The sequence below is a fragment of the Mytilus trossulus genome, chromosome 2, assembly GCF_036588685.1.
Source record: "Mytilus trossulus isolate FHL-02 chromosome 2, PNRI_Mtr1.1.1.hap1, whole genome shotgun sequence".
NCBI lineage: Eukaryota > Metazoa > Mollusca > Bivalvia > Mytilida > Mytilidae > Mytilus > Mytilus trossulus.
In genome coordinates this window covers 26,725,520-26,751,446 of record NC_086374.1, presented here as the reverse complement: position 1 = coordinate 26,751,446, position 25,927 = coordinate 26,725,520, and the positions used below count along the sequence as shown (strand labels likewise).

Sequence of the window (25,927 nt, the reverse complement as noted above, 5' to 3'; positions counted from 1 at the left end):
GAGTAAAATGAATTCGGAAAGTCCATAATCACATGGGAAAATCAAATAACAAAACGAATCAAAAACGAATGGACAAGAACTGTCATATTCCTGACTTGGTACAGGTATTTTGAAATATAGAAAATGGTGGATTAAACCTGGTTTTATAGCGCTAACCCTCTCACTTTGATGACTCCTCAAACTCCATTATACTTACATTGATGCGTTAACTAAACAGACAATAAATAGAATAGTCAAAATATTGGTACAGCAGTCATCATCGTATAACAATTCTAAAAGGAACAATTTAACAGAACACAAAAACATCTATCTACAAGCACATTCATTGATTTGTGTGTCTGACGTAAGGAAAATTTATACGTCACATAGATTTGTCGTTCAATGTACATACAAACAATTTTAAAATTTACATAGGCAATGTTAGCATACACAGGTTAAAAAATCAATAGTATGTAAGAATAAATTTTAGAAATAGACTGAGATTTGAAATAGTCCAAAAGTTATATATAGAATCCACAAATAGTTAATTCCCCTACGTGATTGAATGATTTTGACGTTTGTGGTTCAACGTATTTTGTAATTCATAATAGAAATATATCAAAATGACATGAAATATAACAATATCATACTGACGGGATCTTTTTGAGTACAGAGTCACCTTATACATGTTATAAGAACCAAAGAAATACAAAAAGACGCATATACAAAACACACACCAAAAAAGCATAATTGGATGAATTATCAACAAAGTTTTTTATAAGACTGCAAAAATTAAAAAAAATTTGGTCATATATTGGTATCACGTCATCCAAAGACAGATGGTTTCTGGATAATAACTTGAGTATAAGTAAATAGAAATCAATAAAATTTTAACACAAGGTTTATAACCACAAAAAGAAAGGATTTATTTTGGTGGTTATGATCCCATCAACAAAAGCACACCATGAAAGACTTAACGAGAAAGATCTGCATACCCTGTATCAAAAGATGAACTTCTTAACCTTGATTTTTTGAAAGATTGTATAATTTAAATTTAACTTTCAGTTTTTGCTGAGATGGCTAACTGGGTTAAAAGTAAATCAAGCTGGAGTAGCATGTTTGATTTTAAAACAAAAGAACCCGGCAAAAGAAATGGTGACTTACATCAGAACTTCACAAATGATGGAGATCATGATGTGTCAGGAAAACATAATGGTAACAGGATAGCAGTTGCCAAGAGGTCAAATCAAGGTCAGACAAACTATGGCAAAAGTCAGATATATGTCAAGGATAAAAGAAGTGACCATGCTTTATCTGAAATTCCAAGTTATAACGGTAATAGTCAGGAAATAGAGAGAAATTCCATTAGTGATGGTAATATAGTAAATGGTGATGGACGAGAAACTCCTACTGATGATATCATTCAAGGACAGGGCCCAGGTTATCAACAAGTAAGCACTGACAAACAACCATCATAATCAAAATCAATGTTTAAATTTTGTTAATTAAATAAAATGAAAAGTTATTTGCAAATTTTTCTGAGATTTGATACATGACTTCAGAAGACTTAAATTTAATAAAAGAATATGCTGTTTTTGTCTCAACTAGACAGCAACATTCCAAAGGACAAAATATCTAGTGGTCAACATAAAGGAATCTATATTTACATTTTTGTACATACATGTACATGTATTGAGCATTATTTTGAAAACAGATTTATATTTCATGTATAATAATTCATAAGACTTAATTAAGAATATTTACGATGCTTAATTACAGCAGATTGGTAGAAAGAGTTATGCATCAGTAGTAAAAGGTTCTATGGAGCCAAGCAGAAATGGTCAAGACAGTATGCAACAGAGCAGTATGTTTGTATTCATCTAAAGAAATGAAAAATATAGTATAAGAAACAAACATTTAGCTTATTTACAACTCTTAAGTTTGAATTATTACTGTTCAAACAAACTAAGAATGAATATTAGTAAATGTGGTATGATTGCCAAATAGACAACTATTCACCTAAGTCCAAACGTATAACATGTAAAAAAAACCACCACAGGGCTCACACTACTTCAGAATTATAGGGAGAAGTGACTTCTCTTTTTGAAACTGATAGGGAGAAGTGGTGAGATTTGAAAGAGAAGTGCTCATTCGTGCGGTGCGCTACAATATTTGGATTTTACTGTAGTATAAACGGTCATTTGTAAATAATGTTCTTTTTTTATTGTTCAATTCATATCTGAGTATTCAATTAAAGTAACATTTCAAATAAAAAGTTGTTTAAATTTTACTAACATGACTAAGGTCCTTGTGAGAAACTACCAACTAAATGTCTAGCACTAAAAAAAATATTTTTTTTAAAAGGTAAAGAATTTATAATATATCAATTACAATTTAATAAAAAAAACTATCTTGTGTATGAAATCAGTGTTTCTCATCAAAAGATATATAAAGGTAAGCTGGGCCATGATATATTGATATTAGTGTAATAGTTAAAGAGTTAAGCAACTTTACAATAGTTTACAACAATCCATATAAATTATAGGGAATTATATACACCAATCAATGATGAGTTTATTTAGATGTAATCCAAAAGTATTTTAATGCATGTGGAATGCGTAATTTTTACTTTTGGGATCAATATTCTTCTGTCAGCTGTTCATCCGTGCATCCGTAGTAATTTTTATAAAAATACGGATTTCGGTCATAGTTGGTCCGTTTCCGATCTGTAGTTTAGAAAATCGGACAATGGCGGACGATTGCAAGAAAATTTACAAAAATAAACGATGTTTGACAAGTTATTGGGAAAGGATCATGACGTTTTTAATGCAATAAATGGATTGAACATTTACTGGGGGCAACTGTTATCAAGTTTAAATGAAGTAACAAACTTATTTCGCAGCCGAAAGTTAGGTTGATGTACGTTTTTGAGTAACAAGCACCGGAACTTTCGGAAGTGCACGAAGTGATAAAAAGTTGTATTTTTGTCAAATAACATGCTACACAATGCAAAAACGATGCTTCAATCTCATTTTAAAAGATAATTAATCGTTTATGTCTAAATTTCTTTAATGATTAATAAAAAGTTGATGTTTCATCAACTTGGTAAAAATTTGAAAATGTCCGATGACAGAAGCGACTGAAAGCGAGTATCGTAAACAACAGGGCGACTTGTCTTCGCTTTTGGGGGTAGGGGAAAGCGAAGTGACAGTCGGGGAAAGCGAATTCTTTGCCCAAGTTGCCTGGTAGCGTGAGCCCTGCACCATACATGTATAATAAGCTATCAAAGATTTGAATAACAAAATGTGAAACAATTGCCTGATTTAGGCTGAAAAACATTAAACAAAAAAGCAAATGAACATGTGAATGACAGAAACCAAGAACAACCACTTAACAACAAACTGTGGCTTTGGTGTTCCTGGGGGCTTTACACCGGATCAGTGGTCTAACAAAATAATAAGAAAAAATACTTACATTGGTGTTTAAGTCCAAACTCAATTAATCAATCAAGTGAGCAGCCAACAGTGAGCAGGTGTTAATAACAAAAACCATCCCGTCTGAAGTGAATAAATAAAAAAAAAAATCCTAGCAAACATAAAAGAAAATTTTAAATTTTGAGGACTTGAGGAAGAAGATGCCCATTAATTTTATAACTTTGTTACAGATCATAGACCAGGGAGTGACAGAAGAAAGCAGAGATCATTGTTTGAGAAGAAAAAGCCTGAAGTACTCTTCACAGCAACAGAGGTAAAAATAATCTACAAAATATTACGGAAGTCATACTCAGGATAATTCTATGACGATTACTTTGATTAGCCTCTAAAGATCTTCTTTGTTAAACCATGTCAACATATTTGTGTTAGTTAAGCCTCTTGGTTACCTTAAAAGTTTTGTCTTATTTCCTTTCCCGTTGATAATGATTACACCCCTTGACCAATTCTTTTGAAACCTGAATACAATATTTTTGACTGTTTTTACATTTATGGTGTAACTTATGACTATTAATAGTAATTTATTTCCTGAAAAAATTGCTAAATTAAAATAAAATGTCATGGACCATATTACAGGTCAAGTTGAAATTTGGCATATTCACATCTCTGTTCCAGAGTTATACCCCTTTCTTACCTCAGAAATAGGTATTTCTTTGATTTAAGAATAAAATAAAGGTACCACTTGACCATTTAAAAAATAGTATAGAATGTCATTGTTCTTAAAATACAGGTAATTTTTAATTTTATAGTTATTGTCTCCATTTGTTTGGTTATATATGTCACAAACTGAAAAGTTTATATGGTATTAAAGTCATGAAACTTATATAAACACACAGTGCATGTACCACAAAATACAGATAAAATTTTAATAGTGGTGGTGTCACTTTAACAGTTCAAGAGGTATGCCTGTTCAGTGATATTGTTTGCCTTAAATTAGTGGAGAATACAGGCTTTTTCCCCTGGAGAAGAATCCCAATTTGAAGAAAAAAATGGCTTAAATTATTCCCAAAAAGACAATTTTTTTCCCAATTAGTGCAGTCTCAATAGTAATTGTACATGAATACAAACTGAAAACACTCATTTAAAGATTTTTCATGCCTAAAATGACTATAGGTGCAGATTTGAGGGTCTATTTATGTATCATCACTGATACAATGGGGTCTTATTTTATAGCAGGGTTTGACTTGTGAAAATGGGTCTGTATATTGAAGTTTCAGTCAAATTCATGATATATTTTAAATTTCCCAATTTGATGAAAATGACGCATATTTTCCCAATAAAAAAGGGTAGAGGTAGTTTTGAAAAAAGCCAACAATATCACTGCTGTTTTATGAAACTTATTCACATTACTTATTACCTTAGAACTCAGATCAAGTACAACTTATGGGAGCGTCACTTTTACTATTCTTCAGTTATGTCCCTTTATAACTTTATATGATATGCATACAGAGGTATCATCTGTGTCCCATGGACACATTCCCCATAGAAGTTACTCCACTTTTCACATTTAAGACTGCTTAAGGTGGTACCTAACACTACAGGGAGATAACTCTGTAAAATCAGCTAAATGTTTTAATTATGTTGTGTTGTAAAAGGAATATTAAGCTTCTAAATGATCAAAATCGGTGTTTGTCAAACTGCTATATAACCAGTGTATCTTTTCTGACAAAATGGTTGGTTCAAAACTTGGTCAAAGTAAATGCTTTGACAAAATTTAATGAAAATTAAACGAGCCAAATTAATTTTAGTGAAAGTGTTGGGTACCACCTTAAGTGTGTTTATTTTCCCCTGAAATATGTTTAAACCTATAATAGTTATTGATTTAGGCAGTGTACAAGCCATAACCTTGCTGAATTTTGCAAGACATGCAATGGCTTATAGGTTTTTTAATCAATTTTAGTAGTAATTTACCACTATTATAACTTTCTGCAAAACTACCTTTAACTGATGCTCAGGTTGTATCATTAAAATGCATTACACTTTACTTAGGAAGTTATAAAATATTTAATGGATTTTTATGTTACAGACTGTTCGACTAGATGAAAAAGAAAGATACAAGATGTTGCTTCAACAGTATACCAGTGTTCCACTTAAATCATCACAAACAGAAGAAAATGAAGTTAACCAACAAGACTGGCCTTCTGTGAATAAATCAAAATCACACAGGTGAGATTTATGAAATGTTTATGAATGCACAAGAATATAAAAAGGAACATGTTTACTTTAGTTGAACCTAAGCTTTTTGCCTTGCCTCTACAAAGTAGAACAAGCTAGTTTTGTTTGAACACTTTCTGGCGGCAGCATCTTCAACAATTTATGAGTTTGGAATTAGGTCAATTTATGGTGGGAAGCACTAGTGGTAGGACAATAATATTTGGTACACAAAAAGAAACAATTACCCTGAGATTAGAAGACCAGTTTATGTCACTATAAAGATTTCTAGCAAATTTGACAAATGGAAACAATCAATTTTAGTAGAATGTATGGATATAAACAGTTACAATAATAACAGGGGTTGCACATTTTACAATTTTTTTAATATTTTGGCTTTGTTTTTTCACTTCAGGTCAGAAGAAAGTTTGCTGGGAAACAGAACAAATCATTATGTTACAAAAATAGACATTTCAAAAGATATTCCTCGTCATAAAATGAAAGCAAAACACATCCAACATCCTCCTGGATCATCTATGCTAGAAAGACATATCTCCCCGATAGAAATGATTCGAAAGACCTCGTTAAGTGGAAGCACTGTTCAAACACCTACCTCATTACCACAGAAACCACTGTTAGAATCAACAAGACTACCAGACACATCCATGTTAGAACTATTTACAACTGAAGAATCTCATAGAGGTAGGAATTCTTATTATTAAGACCATGGAATTTTAGATCTTTGTGTGAAATTCTGAAGTCCCTGAAATAATTGACTTATATCTGAGGTTTGAGTTATTTAATCATGTTAATGAATGTAACATTGTTGGAAGAGAAGTTCAATCAATTTGTGAACTTGGGCCAAGAATCACTTGTAATTTTATTGTCATTTGATGTTTGCAAAATTACTCTATGATCGTTTAAATATCTTCATGGCATTGTTGTAAATTGCCTTGTTAGTACTCAACAAATTTTACACATCACAGGATCTTTAAGATGCTAATTTGTGTCTTTTGTCATGCCATCTATCTATAAACTAGAAAATAAATCTTTTCTCTTAATCCGTTTGGTCAGTGAAACCCAAACTTGTTCACATTCATCCTTTAGAGTGTTGAGAATAAAACAATAATCAAGTGTAGAATGGAACATAGGGTTAAGGCCGGCAAAATGGTAGTTTATCTTTGAATACATTCTCAGTGGCAGCCTCCACATTTTGGTTCAGAACAAAAAATAGAAATTATTTATCGAAGTTTAAAGTTTTTCAGTCACCTATTATGTAGATAAAAAAACTTCCAAGCTGCTAAATTGTCAATGGGGAAATGACAAATATTTACCAGTTTTTATGAGCAAAATCAAACTTGAAGTTCCTAAAATCTGAAAAAATAAATATGTCTTCTTTGTAAGGCATTATTAGTTCACATTGCGACACGTTGTGAGTGACATAGAAGTACCAGGCATCCATCTGATCCTGTGGACATTCTCTCATGTACAATATTTGCCTGATTTTTCAGAAATTATACCATTGATTTAATATTTCATTTTTCAGGCAGAAAAACTCCACCTGAAAGAGAGTCAATGATAGAAAGAAGCCAAAGGTATATTTTTTTTAAGCATACATTAATCTGTACACATCCAAGTTAAAATCAGTCATCATACACATTTAAGGTGGTACCAAACACTTGGAATAAAATTTATTTGGCTTGTTTAAGTTTCATGAAATTTTGACAGGATATTTACTTTGACCCTTTGACAAAAATACAAAAAAATCAAAAGATTTTAACCACACAGTTTATTTGAACATTTTCATTGGATATACAGCAGTTTGACAAAAAATAAATTTTATCATTAAGATGCTAAATATTTTCTTAACAATAAAAAGTGAGTAAAACAATACTGATTTTACAGAGTAACCTCCCTGTAGTGTTATGTACCACCTTCATTTCATTAATAAATCTGAAAATTTAAGCCTTTATCCTCCATCAAAATGAATAAGCATTTGACATGTGTCCAGGTATACAGATTTGTTGTTTCAATTATAACTTAAAATATAGAATTTATACATCTGCTCTGTTCAGTTATGATATGGATTTGCTTCATTGAGCAGTAGCTTTTTTATATGGGGATAATGAGGCATTGCTTGCAAAGAAACATTGTGATTTTCCTATCAAATGAAAAATCCATAATTTCTCATGTCAAAGAAATAGGTGCTGTCAATGATGGTAAATCTTCCAGAACATAATTTTTATGCCCCACCTACGATAGTAGAGGGGCATTATGTTTTCTGGTCTGTGCGTCTGTCCGTCCGTCTGTTCTTTCGTCCGTCTGTTACACTTCAGGTTAAAGTTTTTGGTCAAGGTAGTTTTTGATGAAGTTGAAGTCCAATCAACTTGAAACTTAGTATACATGTTCCCTTTGATAAGATCATTCTAATTTTAATGCCAAATTAGAGAATTTATTCCAATTTCACAATCCAGTAAGAAAAATGATAGTGCAAGTAGGGTATTCGTGTACTGTGGACACATTTTTGTTATTTATATGTTAGTACACCAATCAGATCTCTCTATTTTAGGGCTTGTCTATGATTGATGGGGACATTGTTTTCTGGTCAGTGCATCTCTCCCTTATCCTGTTTAATAGAAGGGTTAAGGTAGTTACTATGAAGTTGGAATCACATCAATTTGAAACTAAATATACGTTATCTTTATGATGTGAAATTTGTCCCCTTTCTGTCCATAGTAGGGATATTATGTTGACCCTTATTTTGCAAACTCTGAACATGGAAATGTGATATGTGTGTGAGTAGGGTATGGTCTCCTGTGGACAAATTTTCTTGTTTATGGCTCATATTGGATCATGAATTCTAATTTTTTTTGCAAATTTCAACATTTATTTTCTGTTGGAACAAGAACAAAATGGAAAAAATGATTAAGAAATTCATTTTGTTCTTAAAAGCAAACAGTTTTGAAAACTTAATGAATTTCTCAATTCTATTAACTGCATAATTTCCCTTGGCAGTTTTTTTTTATAAGTAGAATTGTTGAAAATTTGGACAAGGGTTTTACCTTTCAGTTTAAAATTTTGTAGCTCAAAGATTAAAGTTAGATCTTTCAATTTTAAAGATTGGTCTCATCTCAGTATAACTAAACACTATATATTTTACAGAATTTCAACAGACCTCAAAGATTACAGAAGTTCAGAGTATTTATCAGACAGCTGGGTCTCAGGAATGTAAGTCTAAAATCCTATAGAAGTGATCTGTAATACATTGATTGCGTGGCTATTATTCTCAGATTTGTATTCATCCTTATACTAGAGAACGCTGAAGTAAATTTTGTCACCAATTTCTAATGATTTGCATGTAAGAATAGCCATGAAAAAGTTATGAATATTAATTTATGTGTCAACGGCAGAAGACATTTCAGAATTTTGGGATATAGAAATCTGAATAACAAAAGTTGTTAGAATTAACTAAAATGAAGCATCATGGTTTACTTTTTTTTAAATTGTTATTTGGATGGAGAGTTGTCTCATTGGCACTCACACCACATCTTTCTATATCTTTATAAGCAAATTAGTTTATTTTTCAAACTAATAGCCTTTATTAGCTCATCTTCTCCTGTTAGGCTGTGTGAGCCATTTTATTTGCCTCTGATTGAATGCCTTCTTTATAACTCATTTTATTTTCAAAACATATTCAAAGTGCACAATTAGGGCTTTATCATGCTCTCTTACCAAGACATCACCATGTATTATGTAATTCTAATTGTTTGTTTCAGTATGTCAAAATATTCATCATCAGCCAGAGATAGAACAAGGAAAATAGCTGAAGCAGAGCTGAAAGCAAAATTATATGAGGAAAGGGTAAGCATTTATAATAAGGTTTGGGAGGAGAGGATGATAAAAGAAAGATTTCAAATATAATCAGTGATGTTTGAATGTGAGAGTTTAGGAAAAAGAATGAATAAGAAAGATCACTGGGTAAACAGTCAGGTTGACATTATTTTGAAAGGTGAAGAAATAAGAAATTTTTGAAGTTAAGCAGTGCAAAGTTAACTGGAAAGTAGATATTGTAACTTGGAAGAATAGGATGAAACATTCATTATATAAACACTACAAGCTTCTGTATATAAAGAAGATATATCTTGTGATCCTAACAGATAACCACATCAATAACAACAGTTAGAAAGAAAGGATGAGTTTAATCACATAATGTTGTATGGAAGGATAAAAGGGGTGTAAAGAGGAAGTCAACCACTTATATCTTATGGTGATAGAGATATAATCTTAGCACATAGTCAACCCCATCTGTCAGATGGTGTGGCAAAGGGAGAGTGTGAACACAAATTGACAACAACTTATGAGGAATAATTTCAAAATTAGCCATTTTGTCAAATGACATGTAGGAAAAATAAATATACAACCACTTCTGTCATAATAACATTAAAAAACACACTTTTGACAGTTAAATACAACTAATTTTTCAAACTCTAGACAATGTTTGAAAGCAATAAGACAAAGAGAAAATAAACTAGTTGACATCCACAGTACACCTCAGGCTTACTAAACAAAAGAAAATGTAGGAGAGCAAATTGTCACAAAATCTTATATTTTACAAATTTCAATTTTCTCAATTGTGTTGACATTTTTTTTATATGATAAGTATTATACCTATTGGAAAAGAGAGGATTTTTGGGGAGGGAAGGATTCGGTCACATGCAGACTAAATGTTTAAATTTTGTATGATATTAGAATTTGTATCTTTTACAGAGAAAAGGCAAAGATGATGATCTTGAGAAAAGGGTGAGTAGGAATTCTTAAATAACATTGGTTTGTTTGGATTGAGGAAAAGTAAAATAAATAATCACATAAGCATTTTATTTAGTTTCCCAAAGAAAGTATGCAAACACATTCAATAACTCGGATATTAATTCCCATAGAATATTATTTTTGTTAATAATATTTACAAAATTAAAAGTTAAATTTGAAAAATATTATTTCAGTATTATATTTACTGCGTAATGAATTGTTGTTAGAATTTCAATTTTATGGTTTAAGACAAAAAATAGTACCTCCAGAAAATTATTTTGATTGTCCTTTGGTGTTGGATTGCTGCCTCATTCATTTATACCACACCTGTTTTTTTTTAAGTTTGATTGTTTAATTCATTGTTGTGTTTGATTTTCAGTTACGCATACAGATGAGGTTGTACGAGAAAGTACCAGCAGTAACAGAAGATTTACCTGTAGAGTTGTCAGATGAGGAGGAAGAAGAAAAAGAAGAAGTGCTACCTGGTAACCATATTATATCTGATTCAGATATTTATATGCAGTTTCTCCTAAAATCATGATAATTTAACTCACTTTTATTTCATTCTTTAAAAATGTTAATAATAATTGCATGCAAAAATATATAATTTACTGTGACAAACAAATGTCAACAGTTAGAAAAAACAAATTTGGTGAGAAAATAAAGTAAAACACAAAGGTTCCTGTTTCGATTCCTGCTCCAAAATGAAAATTTCAGGGACTGAATTTTCGGCTCTCCCTTGACATTTTTTGTGAGTATGGTTTTGAGGAAACAATGTTAGTCAGTCATTAGGGGACAATAAATGGCTGACCTGTGTTAAGAGAGAGCCATATCTCTTGGACATACAAAAAAACCTTGTTGATTTCGAAAAAAGAGCAGGCTCATACCACTACAAGGCAGCACTCGCACCCGCAAAGTGGAACAGGTTTGATATAAGATGTAAAACTTGTTTCCCAATCCACTATAAATAAATATGTTTAAACTAAACTAAACTAAACTGAACTAAAACATGCATAACAATATCAAAACCATGATTTAATATTAGATATAGGAAGATGTGGTGTGAGTGCCAATGAGACAACTCTCCATCCAAATAACAATTTAAAAATTAAACCATTATAGGTTAAAGTACGGCCTTCAACACGGAGCCTTGGCTCACACCGAACAACAAGCTATAAAGGGCCCCAAAATTACTAGTGTAAAACCATTCAAACGGGAAAACCAACGGTCTAATCTATATAAACAAAACGAGAAACGAGAAACACGTATATATTACATAAACAAACGACAACTACTGTACATCAGATTCCTGACTTAGGACAGGTGCAAACATTTGCAGCGGGATTAAACGTTTTAATGGGCCCAAACCTTCTCCCTTTTTCTGAAACAATAGCATAACATCACAACATAGAAAAACATACGATAAAATATCAATTGGCAGACTTAACTCAATCAAAAAACGTATGATTACACAATGATTGAATAAATTTGATCTGCGATATCTGAATACAAATGCACAGTTAATTAAATATTAGAGACAAACATTCATGACCAAAAGGCTAACAAACAAATTCAAACACACTGAGAAATATTTAACCAATCAATGTTCACTTTAGAAAAAAACCCGTTTTTTTATAATCTTGAAGTTTATACAAATGTTGTAAGAATAAGTGAAAAATTGAAGATATTACAAATAATCAAAGCTGGTATACAGACAAGATCCATATAAATAAAAAATGACAAAAAAGCATTATAAACAGTATCAACAGGTCGAATTAACAAGAAAATACGATTTGAGAGTACTCACAGTTACTGACAGCTAGTTAAAAGCCAAAACCAATTAATAGTAAAAAATCATGCATCAGAGACTAAAATCGACTAAAACACATTAGCTCTATTTTATCAAATGTAAAAGGGCAGATGTTATAGACTATATTCCGGTTATGATCATGACATAACATTTAGAGATGAAATGCATGACATAGAAATATGTTTTTTTTTTTTCATTGTCCTTCAAAAAGCTATACTTTATTTGTACAGAAATAACTCCTGAAATGGATGATGTTATTAACAAAGCTTTAAGAGGTCAACCTGCACATGAAGTACTAGTAGAGGGGTACAGACTACAAATAACAAGGGGTGATATAGCAACATTAGCTGGCCTTAATTGGTTAAATGATGAGGTAGGTCACAGGTTTTTAGTTCAGACTAGTAGAGGGGTACAGACTACAAATAACAAGGGGTGATATAGCAACATTAGCTGGCCTTAATTGGTTAAATGATGAGGTAGGTCACAGGTTATAGTTCAGACTAGTAGAGGGGTACAGACTACAAATAACAAGGGGTGATATAGCAACATAAGCTGGCCTTAATTGGTTAAATGATGAGGTAGGTCACAGGTTTTAGTTCATACTAGTAGAGGGGTACAGACTACAAATAACAAGGGGTGATATAGCAACATTAGCTGGCCTTAACTGGTTAAATGATGAGGTAGGTCACAGGTTTTAGTTCAGACTAGTAGAGGGGTGAGGTAGGTCACAGGTTATAGTTCAGACTAGTAGAGGGGTACAGACTACAAATAACAAGGGGTGATATATTAACATAAGCTGGCCTTAATTGGTTAAATGATGAGGTAGGTCACAGGTTTTAGTTCAGACTAGTAGAGGGGTACAGACTACAAATAACAAGGGGTGATATAGCAACATTAGCTGGCCTTAACTGGTTAAATGATGAGGTAGGTCACAGGTTTTAGTTCAGACTAGTAGAGGGGTGAGGTAGGTCACAGGTTATAGTTCAGACTAGTAGAGGGGTACAGACTACAAATAACAAGGGGTGATATAGCAACATAAGCTGGCCTTAATTGGTTAAATGATGAGGTAGGTCACAGGTTTTAGTTCAGACTAGTAGAGGGGTACAGACTACAAATAACAAGGGGTGATATAGCAACATTAGCTGGCCTTAACTGGTTAAATGATGAGGTAGGTCACAGGTTTTAGTTCAGACTAGTAGAGGGGTACAGACTACAAATAACAAGGGGTTATATAGCAACATTAGCTGGCCTTAATTGGTTAAATGATGAGGTTGGTCACAGGTTTTAGTTCAGACTAGTAGAGGGGTACAGACTACAAATAACAAGGGGTGATATAGCAACATTAGCTGGCCTTAACTGGTTAAATGATGAGGTAGGTCACAGGTTTTAGTTCAGACAGTAGGGTTAGCACATGAAGTACTAGTAGAGGGGTACAGACTACAAATAACAAGGGGAGATATAGCAACATTAGCTGGCCTTAATTGGTTAAATGATGAGGTACGTCACAGGTTTTAGTTCAGACAGTGCTGTTAGCACATCAGTTTAGAGTTACATCACATTTCCGTGATATTTTTAATAATAACCTTCATATAGAAGTTCATGTTGAATAATTTTTTCTCAGACAATGACTTCTAAAAAATGATTAGGGAGGAGGAATATTTAATTTTTGTATTTGTTAATAGGATTAATTTGTAAAGTATTTAAACACTGGATGTATTCATGTTAAAGAATAATATATCAAGGTGTTATAGAAAAGCATGAAGTCAAAGTATATACAATATGATTGCAATATGGAGAAGACATACAACTAGTCAACAAAAAATGACATAAAACTCAGTTCTGTACATAATATATAAATACTTAAATGTGTAAATAGTAAGATTTAGTAGAATTTACAATTATGATAATTTATATGTCATAGGTTAATATTATAACTTATTTTTCAGGTGATAAATTTTTATATGAACATGTTAATGGAGAGAGGAGAAAAAGACAATTATCCAAAATGTTATGCCTTCAATACATTTTTTTATCCCAAAATAATGTCTGGTGGACATTCCACAGTGCGGAGATGGACAAAGAAAGTCGATATATTCAGTTATGACTACTTAATAGTTCCTGTACATTTAGGAATGCATTGGTGTCTATGTGTAAGTTGAAATTAATAATTGTATTTGTATTGATTAAAAATTGCCATAGTGGAGGGGGAATCAAGTGTTATCCTGGTCTGTGATGTCCATACATCCACAAAATTGGTTTTGTTTGCCTCAACAAAATGTTATAAAACTTATACACAATGCTTATTACCACAAAACATAGATAATGTTTGAAATTGGGTGGCATCACTTTTATGCCCCTTTATGAATATGAAAATAGCTAAATTTTTTGTTCCCCCCACCAAATGTTATTAAACTTATTCACAATGCCTATAATCACAAAGCAGTCTTAACAAATGAATCCTGCATTCCTACAAGTAGATAATGACTCAGGCATATGTGGCCAATAAACACATTTTCCATTAATTTTATTTTGGTATGTTTTCATCTAGATATTTGATTTTTGACATTAATATCACAGTTTTATAAATATATACACATCAATACATATATTTCTAGAGGAAAACAGCTATTAATTATTCTAACTTTTGTAAATTAACTTAAGGGGGCTCGCGGGTCTAAATGATTTTTTTTTATTTAATATAGGATTTCGCTATATTTTTCTATAAATGAACTTTATCTTATCCTTAATAGAAAAATGAAATAAAAAAATGGGGTCACCGTTCATTTACGCTCACAATCTGCCTTAGAAAGAAGCATACATTTTTGATAATGTCCTTTTTTTCTGTTGAACTAATAGGAGAAATAGCGGCAATATCGAAGTAATAAAGAACTAAATTACAGAAATAGCTTAAATTTTACAATTATTTAGTTTATGTACAGCTTATTTGAAAACAACAATAAAATATATAGGTCACCGATGAGTTAAAAAAAATATTTCAATTTTAATGCCAAAAAATGGCCTTTTTGCACCAAAGGGAGATAATTTAGAGCCTTTTCAATGATATCGTCATTTTAAAAGTCATCTGGGGTGAACACGAATTGATTTTTTGGAATGATTTTTATACGACTGCAAAATTTGAAAAAATTTTCGTCGTATATTGCTATCATGTTGGCGTCGTCGTCGTCGCTGTCCGAATACTTTTAGTTTTCGCACTCTAACTTTAGTAAAAGTTAATAGAAATCTATGAAATTTTAACACAAGGTTTAGGACCACAAAAGAAAGGTTGTGATTGATTTTGGAAGTTTTGATCCCAACATTTTAGGAATTAGGGGCCAAAAAGGGCCCAAATAAGCATTTTCTTGGTTTTCGCACAGTAACTTTAGTTTAAGTAAATAGAAATCTATGAAATTTTGACACAAGGTTTATGACCACAAAAGGAAGGTTGGGATTGATTTTGGGAGTTTTGTTTTCAACAGTTTAGGAATTAGGGGCCAAAAAAGGGCCAAAATAAGCATTATTCTTGGTTTTTGCACAATAACTTTAGTTTAAGAAAATAGAAATCTATGAAATTTAAACACAAGGTTTATGACCACAAAAGGAAGGTTGGTATTGATTTGGGGAGTTACGATCCCAACAGTTTAGGAATTAGGGGCCCAAATAAACATTTTTCTTGGTCTTCACATTACAGTACATTCCGGTTATTTGCATAGCCTATTTGTCAGACGAAATTATGCAATAAAGCGGAGTATGCTTATATCCGAAATGACAAATTACGGAGTCAAATCACATCGATAGTGCAGATCAGCAAAGAAGAAAGATGTACGTCCATAGTCCACTAACAACATAATGAATGCTTATTTATTCTAATAAAAGTTATTTGTCTACTGTCATACATTTTATTTCATTGTGTATTCTTTCAATAAAGTTTATAAACACATTTTGTTTTAGTTTATTTATGTACCGACTTTTCCTTTACCTGAGATACAAAAATAAAATTGTTCTAAAAATAGATTTGTTTCTATGACCCGGATGTACAAATTAAATTGTTACGCTTTGTTTAAAATAAACTGTTTAACAATACTACACAGTTTATAATCATTGTACACAATAATTGTGCAATGAACTGCCTTTGATATGCAGTATTTACCAATTACACAGTGATGTTACACTGTTACTTTAACACCGATAGTTTCGTTTATGCAAAGCAGTTAACAGGTGATGGGGCCATGCACGGGTTATTTGCTGGCCACGAGTGTTGAAAGTGAGAAAATATAATTATCAGAAGTTAATTTTCTTTTAGAAAAATATTAAAAAGGAAAGATTGATGTATAAAATTCTTCAACCATATATAAATGCCCTGTAATATTTAACATAAATGTAGATCACCCAAGCTGAATTACGAAATTACACATTGGATAATGATCGATAATTAGCAGGCGTTAATGTTTTAAAAATTCACCCAAAATATAATCTATGAACAATGTTTGAAATCCAATCAATAATTAACACCTTTTTAGATAGAAGATCAAAGAATGGTTGTGTTTTTACAACAATCAGCTGATTGACATTTTATGACCTCGAGGCTTAAAATAGAATATGGGAAACTTTACCTGTGTACACATCGAGGCCTTTTCTATAATCATATAAACACGAAAGATACTGTTTTAAAACTTTATTTGAATAACACACAAGTAAATGTGAAATAATAATGAAAATTATGATGCATTCAAGAAAAATATACTTACCAAATTGCCGTTTCCGGTCAAAAATCTCGTCAGTTTTAACTGAGCATATCTAGCTGGCGATTATTTTCTATGCAATAAACCGAAATGCCACTTGTAAGGCTATGCATATAACCGGACAATTTAACATTAGGTGAATGGGAAATGGTTTTGTGCAGGAGAAAAGTATGCAATTAACCGAATTATGCTATTAAGCGGTATGCAATTAAGTGGAATCGACTGTATAACTTTCGTATAAGTGAATAGAAATCTATGAAATTTAAACACAAGGTTTATGACCATAAAAAGAAGGTTGGTATTGATTTTGGGAGTTTTGGTCCCAACAGTTTAGGAATTTGGGGCCCAAAGGGTCCAAAATTAAACTTTGTTTGATTTTGACAAAAATTGAATCCTTGGAGTTGGTTGATATGCAGAATCTAAAAATGTACTTAGATTTTTAATTATTGGCGCAGTTTTCAAGTTGGTCCCCATTGGGGTCCAAAATTAAACTTTGTTTGATTTCATCAAAAATTGAATAAATGGGGTTCTTTGATATTCCAAATCTAACTGTGTATATAGATTCTTAATTTTTGGTCCAGTTTTCAAATTGGTCTACATTAAGGTCCAAAGGGTCCAAAATTAAGCTAAGTTTGATTTTAACAAAAATTAAATTCTTTGGCTTCTTTGATATGCTTTATCTAAACATGTACTTTGCTTTTTGATTATGGGCCCAGTTTTCAAGTTGGTCCAAATCAGGATTCAAAATCAGTATATTAAGTATTGTGCAATAGCAAGAAATTTTCAATTGCACAGTATTATACAATAGCAAGAAATATCTAATTGCACAATATTGTGAAATAGCAATTAATTTTTTTCAATTGGAGTTATCTTTCTTTGTATAGAATAGTAGTTGAATCAACTTTAATCATAGTTTTATACAATATACAATGTATTTTCATTTTTACTACCAACTAATAAATTAAAACAATCTTTACCATTCAGTGATAACAAGCACTTTTTATTACATTTAAATATTGTATGATGTATTTAAATCAGCAGTTATTGTTGCAAACTTCATTAGAAATTTGAATTGAAATCAGTACATTATAACTTAAGTATAAGTGAATAGAAATCTATGAAATTTAAACACAAGGTTTATGACCATAAAAGGAAGGTTGTTATTGATTTTGGGAGTTTTGGTCCCAACAGTTTAGGAATTTTGGGCCCAAAGGGTCCAAAATTAAACTTTGTTTGATTTCATAAAAAAATGAATAATTGGGGTTCTTTGATATGCCAAATCTAACTGTGTATGTAGATTCTTAATTTTTGGTCCCCTTTTCAAATTGGTTTACATTAAGGTCCAAAGAGTCTAAACTTAAATGTTGTTTGATTTTTATAAAAAAATGAATCCTTGGGGTTCTTTAATATGCTGAATCTAAAAATGTACTTAGATTTTTAATTATTGGCCCAGTTTTCAAGTTGGTCTAAATCGGGGTCCAAAATTAAACTTTGTTTGATTTCATCAAAAATTGAATAAATGGGGTTCTTTGATATTCCAAATCTAACTGTGTATGTAGATTCTTAATTTTTGGTCCAGTTTTCAAATTGGTCTACAGTAAGGTCCAAATCATAATGTGACATAAACCTATGTTGTGTCAACTATTTAATCACAATCCACATTTAAAGCTGTATCAAACTTAAAAGTTGTGTCCATACTTGTCCCATCTGTTCAGGGTTCTACATCTGCGGTCGTATAATGCTGCGCCCTGCGAAGCAACTGGTTGTACCATATGATAAAGTAAAAACTACTGAAGGCAATTAATAAAATTTGTAATGTAAACTAAAAGTTTATTTTTTTTCTAAAAATCTTATACCTGCGAGCCTCCTTAAAGAGCATGGCTCTTTAACTTAACAAACAGGTATAACTAACTTCTGCACCATCACACCCATTCACACGGGAAAAATGTATGTGATAATGAACATCAGTTTAGCTAAGAAAACTTCTTCAGCATCAAAGCAGCTTGTTACATGATAATGAAAGTCTGTAAATTTACGTCTCAGAGTATGCATATTGGTCTATACATTTCTGCAGTATTTTACTATGTATAGTAACATTTATAAATCAATATCTGGATCAATAATCCTTAACTGAAATTAATGTCACATATTGACAGTTCTGTAGCATCACAGCTATCTAAGTTAACATCTGTGAATGAACATTGTGGTATCACAGCTTACATTGTGCTCTTTATGTTATGCTTCTTTAATACAGCACTTGCCTTTTATAAATTGTAATTAAATACTTTTTTATGATTTTAGATTGTGGACTTCAAAAAGAAATGTATAAAATATTACGACTCAATGGGAGGACAAAATGTTAAATGTTTAAATGCTGTTAAGTAAGTATGCTATAAATTAGGTCAGATTAAGATTGTTTTCAAAATGAGGATGTGGATAATTGTCAATAGATTAAATTACTATACATATCAATTGATGGATTAAGACTAAAAATCTTATGGTGTGTTGAAAACAAGGAGACAGGGATACAAACATCTATAGACAAATTACAGTGTTCAATAATGAGTAAAAACATACCCTATAGTAGGCAACACTAAAATTACATGCTGATACATGTCTTTTATCAACATATTGCAAGCTAAATTAAATATAATCAGATTGTAAGCTTTTAAACATTGAATATTTTATCCTAATATTGACTTGTCAGGGGTTTTTTTTTTTTAGATAATTTGAGACAACTATAAATAAAATGAGCTTTAATGAATATTGTATTAAACATTTACACTTTTTTATCATTTTGAAGGCAATATTTATGTGATGAATGTAAAGACAAGAAAAATCAACAGTTTGACCAGTCAGGGTGGTCAACAGAAATAGCTGAGGTAAGGTTGATTGAATAGCTGTTTAAGATTAATCTGACAAGATATCGAATAGACATAACTAAGATTAATAGGTCCTGTGTAAAGAGGTGCTTAGGACCTGATGAGGGTCTAAAAACAATAACTGTATTGCTTGTTTATTTGTTATGTGCTTAGTTGATCATTTTATCTTGTGCCCTCTAGTAATTAAACTATGATTCCATGATTTTAAGATTCTCACAGAAAGAGTTAACAATGTACTTATATACGACCGCAAACATTTTGTTTTGCTATCTTATTTCGGTATCATGTCTTCGCCCTCCGAAGATATTTGTTTTTTGCATAAAAACGTTAGTATAAGTAAATACAAGGTTTATGACCACAAAAGGTAGGTTGGGATTGATTTTGGGAGTTTGGTTTCAACAGTTTAGGAATTAGGGGCCAAAAAAGGGCCCAAATCAGCATTTTTATTGGTTTTAGCACAATAACTTTAGTATAAGTATATAGAAATCTACGGAATTTAAACACAAGTTTAAAAACCACAAATGGAAGGTTGGGATTGATTTTGGAAGTTTTGGTCCCAACAGTTTAGGTATTAGGGCCAAAAGTGTCCAAATTTAACTTTGTTTGATTTCAACAAAAATTGGATATATGGGGTTCTTTGATATGCTGTATCAAACCATGTATTTAGATTTTTGATATTTGGGCCCCTTTTTTTAAATTGGTTCACATTGAGTTCTAAAGGGTCCAAAATTGAACAGTTTTTGATTTCATCAAAAATTGAATTCTTGGGGTTCTTTGATATGCTGAACCCAACCATGTTTTTAGAATTTGGATATTGGACCATACAAGGTAAATGTCCAATTTAAAATTTTGAAGTTCTTAGACCACATCCATTCTGTGTCAGAAACCTATGCTGTGTCAACTAGTTAATCACAATCCAAATTCAGAGCTGTATCAAGCTTGAATGCTGTGTCCATACTTGCCCCAACTGTTCAGGGTTCGACCACTGCAGTTGTATCAAGCTTCTGTGGGGCATTTTATTAATTGATATTTTAAACCTAACAAGTGGTCCACAGGGCCATTATGTCCTGATTGATATGAAAGCCTTTTTGCAGCAACAGACCCAGGATGTCATTTAAATTAAATCTAAGTATGGATTGTTTGTGCTATGCATAGATGTCTCTAATAGCTGTAATTTGTATTTGTAGGATATCCCACAACAAATGAATGGTAGTGATTGTGGAATGTTTGCTTGTAAATTTGCAGATTATATTACAAGAGGGGCTCATATCACATTTGAACAGGTAATAAACAGATTTAATATTCCTTTTCAATTCCTGTAACATTCAAAGAGAATGCTCTCAAGTTGAGCTTTATCCACTTAACATCTATATTGTGCAGGCACCTGTTGAAGATGACATAATTACTTCTAGCTGTTACTTGGTATTTATTGATACTGCATTGTGTGTCTTGTCAAACCAAAGACTTTAAATAAGTATTTGCTACTTGTCGACTAAGCACACATTATTTAACAGTGAGAGTAAAGACATGTTGGATCAGAGACAGATTAATGAGTCCAGGTTGGGCGACATGTCTTTATGCTGTCTGTCACCTTGTGAACTAACATTAAAGAGTCAAGTACAAAGCAGAGTTTATAGTCATATCACATTATCATGTTATCTTCCTAAATAAGTATTTTATTTGCCATTGGACATTATACAGATATCCATTATCACCATCTTCTGGTATTTTTTGTCACAGAGTTGCTGTTTCATTGATGTATAATTTGTTTATCCATATTTTTCTAATATACTGCCATCTTTACATGAAAAACAACCTTTAATTGCAACTGTTCTCTGCTGAAGTGTGAGATTTCACTCAAGTCATGAGTCATGACTCTGGAAGGAGATTCCCATATAAAAAAATTTACAAAAGACTCCTAATAATTTATAGAGAATTTACACTTGTTTAAAAACAAAACAGTTTCTTGACGAGTAGTGTTTTAGATTAATGTGACTAGTCTTAACTAGAATGGTACACCATACATTAGTTCTTTTATGCAACAATTACCAATAGCATTACTTAACTATTCTCTTTCTTTCAGAAACACATGTCCTATTTCAGACGAAGAATGGTCTATGAAATTGTGAAGAAAAATTTACTTCAATGATTGATGACAGCTCAATTTTTCAAAATAATTTATGTGATTCAAAGACCATATCGATATGAGATCTCACAAGTTTGGGGCTTGTATCGTCCAGAATCCCAATTTGAGTGGAAAATTGCTTGGATTATTGTGATTAAGTACTGGTACATTTGTTGTGACTAACAATGGAATCTATGGTTAAGTCGGAAGATAACAAGTTGGGTCAGTGTTCAAGAAAGATGACAGACCACTTTCATCTTATTTTGTTTACAGTTAAAATCTGGTGACAAATAGGTGTGTCTAAAAAAAAATCACATTTCTTAATAATCATGGGAATATCACACATTTAAACATACTGAGGTCCTACATTTGAAGGATGCTTTGACAGTTAAAATGAATCATTTTCAAGTGTGAGAATAGAATTCTTGGCTTCTGGGGTTTTTGTCTGTTACCTTGTATGGTTGATTTCTAATAGTTCTCTTCTAAATAAAAGATGGTCGAAAAATGCATGGCTGGCTAAACTTTTTTGTAGAAACTATTATAAGTGCTTAATATCTCTATATTTTCTGGATTTATTTTTGAAATGGAAGCCAATTGTTAAGTTTGCTTAATGAAAGTCCAAGTATTACTTCAGGAATTTATTGTTAAAGTCAACATAATTACACATTGATGTAAACTAATTATGGCAAGTACTTATCTTCATTTAATGACTGAAAATCTTTGTAATTGTTATTGTACATAAGAGTCTTATTATTGATATGTACAATGTATATGCCAGTTCCTATTTGTTGATGATTGTTAAGATTATATGAAAATAACAATTATAATTTGAAGTACTTGTATGTATAAAAGTCTTTGTGAATCATTTACAAAGTACAAATATCTCAGCATTAACTGATTTTGTTTTTGAAAGAGGATCGGTAATTTATAGGATTTAATTCTAACTATCTGCTTCTGATGAAGACAGTTCAAATTCTAAAGATAAATTTATCATAAAAAGTTCAATGTGCCATGATTTGTGTTAGATGAAAAAAATATCTGAAGCAGATAATTTTGCAGATAATAAATAGGGTTACTGATGCAATACAATGTCCCAGGAATTGTTTTTACAAGTGCTAAAAATTTACTAGTCATCAATAAATGATTTTGTTTGTATTTTTTCAGTTCAAGTTGATTTTTTGTGAATTGATCAATAATATAGAAAAGTTATGTCTATAGAAAGCTGTATAATAGGCACAGTATAAAGAATAGTGCTTAAACAAACCACACTACTTTAATTCTTTGTTTAGATTTATTGCAAGGCCAAATGAGAGATTAAGCTTTTTTCATTTCCTTTTTTCCTGAAAGTCTTTCAAATAATAGTGCATGAAATGTGATTTATATTTATGTAATACTTATGATGAAACCCTGTTTCTCATTAAAATTAAGACAATGCTGCTAAAATTTCTGTATGACACTAAAAAGGATGTCATGCTCCCATTTAAGATAGTGAGATAAAGCCCATAAATAAACAAATTGAAGCTGTCTGTTATCCATTTTTTTTTAATGCAAAATCATTTAACTGAAAAGTAGATAAGTGTCACTTAGTTATTAATGTACATACCCCTCTCTGTAAAATTGTACAAAACTTTGTAAATATGTATATAATGTATGCATCCATTATCCTCATTATAACTGCTGTAGGTTGTAAATTATGTGATAATTATAATAAAAGGTATGAAACAAAGTGTCTTAATCCATCAATTATTAGGGTGGGAGTGGGGAAAGACTGTCCATCAGTCCTGTATTAGGCTAAAGTTGTTTTGAATGTAATTTACCTTGAAGTTGTAGTCACATCAACTTACTTGGTACATTGTGATGTGAACTTGTAACAATTTATGGGTTTGTTTCGGATCTGGCACTTGAAAAATGTCATAGTGCATGTGGAGCATGTTTTCCATAAAAAAATAAATGTTTCATTCCCCATATATAATTTCTGTCATATTTTTGTTTCTCATTAGTTTCATTTGTAAATATCATTAACTGTAAGGGTGATACCCTTTGACACATTTTTCATTTACAATCTGAAGTTTCTCATGTTTCAAAAAAATGCATGATATTATAGTTCAATAGCAAGTTTTTTTTCCGAGTCTTTGAGGCCTGTTATTGTGTAATGTCAGCAAATTGTGCAGGTAGTTTCTTAATTTCCTATGCAGCTTAGGGTATGAGTGTTTCTTGACATTTCTGAAGAAAACCTGAGAGAATTATTTTTAGTCCATCTGATCTTAAGTGTTTCTGTAGACTCTTCATGTCAAGCTGAAATGTCTCAATAGCTTTTACATTTTCTCAACTATAAGGGCCATACTAAATTAGGGTTAACATCCAATACTTGAGCTTTTGTTATGACTAATATTTTTTTTGTTAATTCCTGCTTGATTTTGTCAGTTGACCAAACTTTACAGGTGTCAATTGTACGTTTAGTTTCTTAAACAATTTGGACATTTTCCCATATTTTTTTTTTACTATGGCACAATAAATACTGTGGCCACAGTCACCTTTGATACCGGTATTTGAAGTTTACATAATATGTAATAATTAGATATCAACTATACATTGATATTATTATAAGTGAGCCTTTTATGATTTTATCAATAGCTAAATGAAATAATGAAAACAGATATAAAATTATATCCATTTTTCACGAAGTGTATGTTTTTCTCTAAAGGTAAATATTTTCTAAAGCATATGTGGTATCCCTTGTTGATATCTTGCTCTTTTTTGAATGAGAAACAAGAAATATCTAATATGGAAAATATTTATTAAGCCATAACTGAGGAAATCACTTATGTTAACTAACTTATCCAGATGTTTAGGAATAACTATGGTTTGAAATTGGTCATCTGACTATTGCAGGTTTGTCATTTTTAGATTATCAATTGTTTTAATTGTGTTAGCCACCAAAATTTACAAATGTATTTTGTCTTGTTAACTTATCATTTTGTATTAAACCTCATACTGTTATCTTTTGTAAGACGAAACTTTGAATTGTAATACATGTATAAATAGATATTATTTGTGCAATAAATGTTAAAACTGACTTATAATTTTGTTTCTATATTGACTCCTTTCTTATATTCACTTATTTTAATGGAATCTATTTGCCACCATATTCAATTTAAAATACGAGGGAATGTAAATAAGGAATGTGTCAAAGAGACAACACCTCGACCAAAGGTAAAAAAGCAACCAAAGGCCAGTAAAGGGTCTTCAACACAGTGAGAAAATACCCTTCATTTGCGGGCAGGCTTAGCCTGGCCCCTAAATAAAAAATGTATGCTAGTACACTGAAAATGAACGCCATACTAAACTATAAAATGTACCGGGTAAATGAACTAGAATTAACAATCACCCAATTAACAAGGGCTAGAGGGTCCTAACTTTGGACAGGCGCAAAAATGTGACAGGGTTAATCATGATAACGCTCAACCCTTCCCCTATTGACTTAGCTACCACATTTCTCATCTCAATCATTGTGGAAATTGGAATTACATTTTTTTTCAGTGCAATTATTTGGCTGATTATTTACCAAGCATATGAATAAGAAATATTTTTCACATATTAAGTTTAATTAGTGACTGTATGTTTGTAGTAAAGGCAACAGTAGTAGACAGCTATTGAAATGTCATAAATCGATTAAGAGAAAGCAAATCACGGTTACAAATTAAAACTGAGGGAAACAAATCAACTACCTATAAGAGGAAAACAAAAGAACAACAGAAACACTGAAGTGCAACAAAAACAAACATGAATTCAACATCCATAGAAACAAAATATTTAATATCAACTGCCGTATTCCTGACTTGGTACTGGACATTTTAAGAAAAAAATGGTGAGTTGAACCTGGTTTTATGGCTAGACTGTTTTTACCACCATGTAAATTTGCAAATTTATTTAATACATTTATC

At 31.4% G+C, this 25,927-nt stretch overlaps 1 protein-coding gene across 1 annotated transcript in view; it reads left to right on the top strand.

Annotated features, from left to right (window-relative positions):
* LOC134706869 (sentrin-specific protease 1-like) overlaps positions 1-25,032 on the top strand; it is a 30,878-nt gene extending 5,846 nt beyond the window's left edge. Inside the window, exons 3-18 of the mRNA XM_063566190.1 lie at positions 1,045-1,430; positions 1,759-1,843; positions 3,644-3,726; positions 5,497-5,636; positions 6,037-6,323; positions 7,168-7,216; positions 8,784-8,849; positions 9,398-9,482; positions 10,389-10,421; positions 10,807-10,912; positions 12,468-12,610; positions 14,184-14,387; positions 19,278-19,357; positions 19,780-19,858; positions 21,046-21,141; positions 21,942-25,032. Of these exons, the coding sequence (XP_063422260.1) occupies positions 1,045-1,430; positions 1,759-1,843; positions 3,644-3,726; positions 5,497-5,636; positions 6,037-6,323; positions 7,168-7,216; positions 8,784-8,849; positions 9,398-9,482; positions 10,389-10,421; positions 10,807-10,912; positions 12,468-12,610; positions 14,184-14,387; positions 19,278-19,357; positions 19,780-19,858; positions 21,046-21,141; positions 21,942-22,007 (1,988 nt within the window). The 3' untranslated portion in view covers positions 22,008-25,032. The remainder of the gene's footprint in view (positions 1-1,044; positions 1,431-1,758; positions 1,844-3,643; positions 3,727-5,496; positions 5,637-6,036; positions 6,324-7,167; positions 7,217-8,783; positions 8,850-9,397; positions 9,483-10,388; positions 10,422-10,806; positions 10,913-12,467; positions 12,611-14,183; positions 14,388-19,277; positions 19,358-19,779; positions 19,859-21,045; positions 21,142-21,941) is intronic.
* The last annotated feature ends 895 nt before the right edge of the window (positions 25,033-25,927 follow it).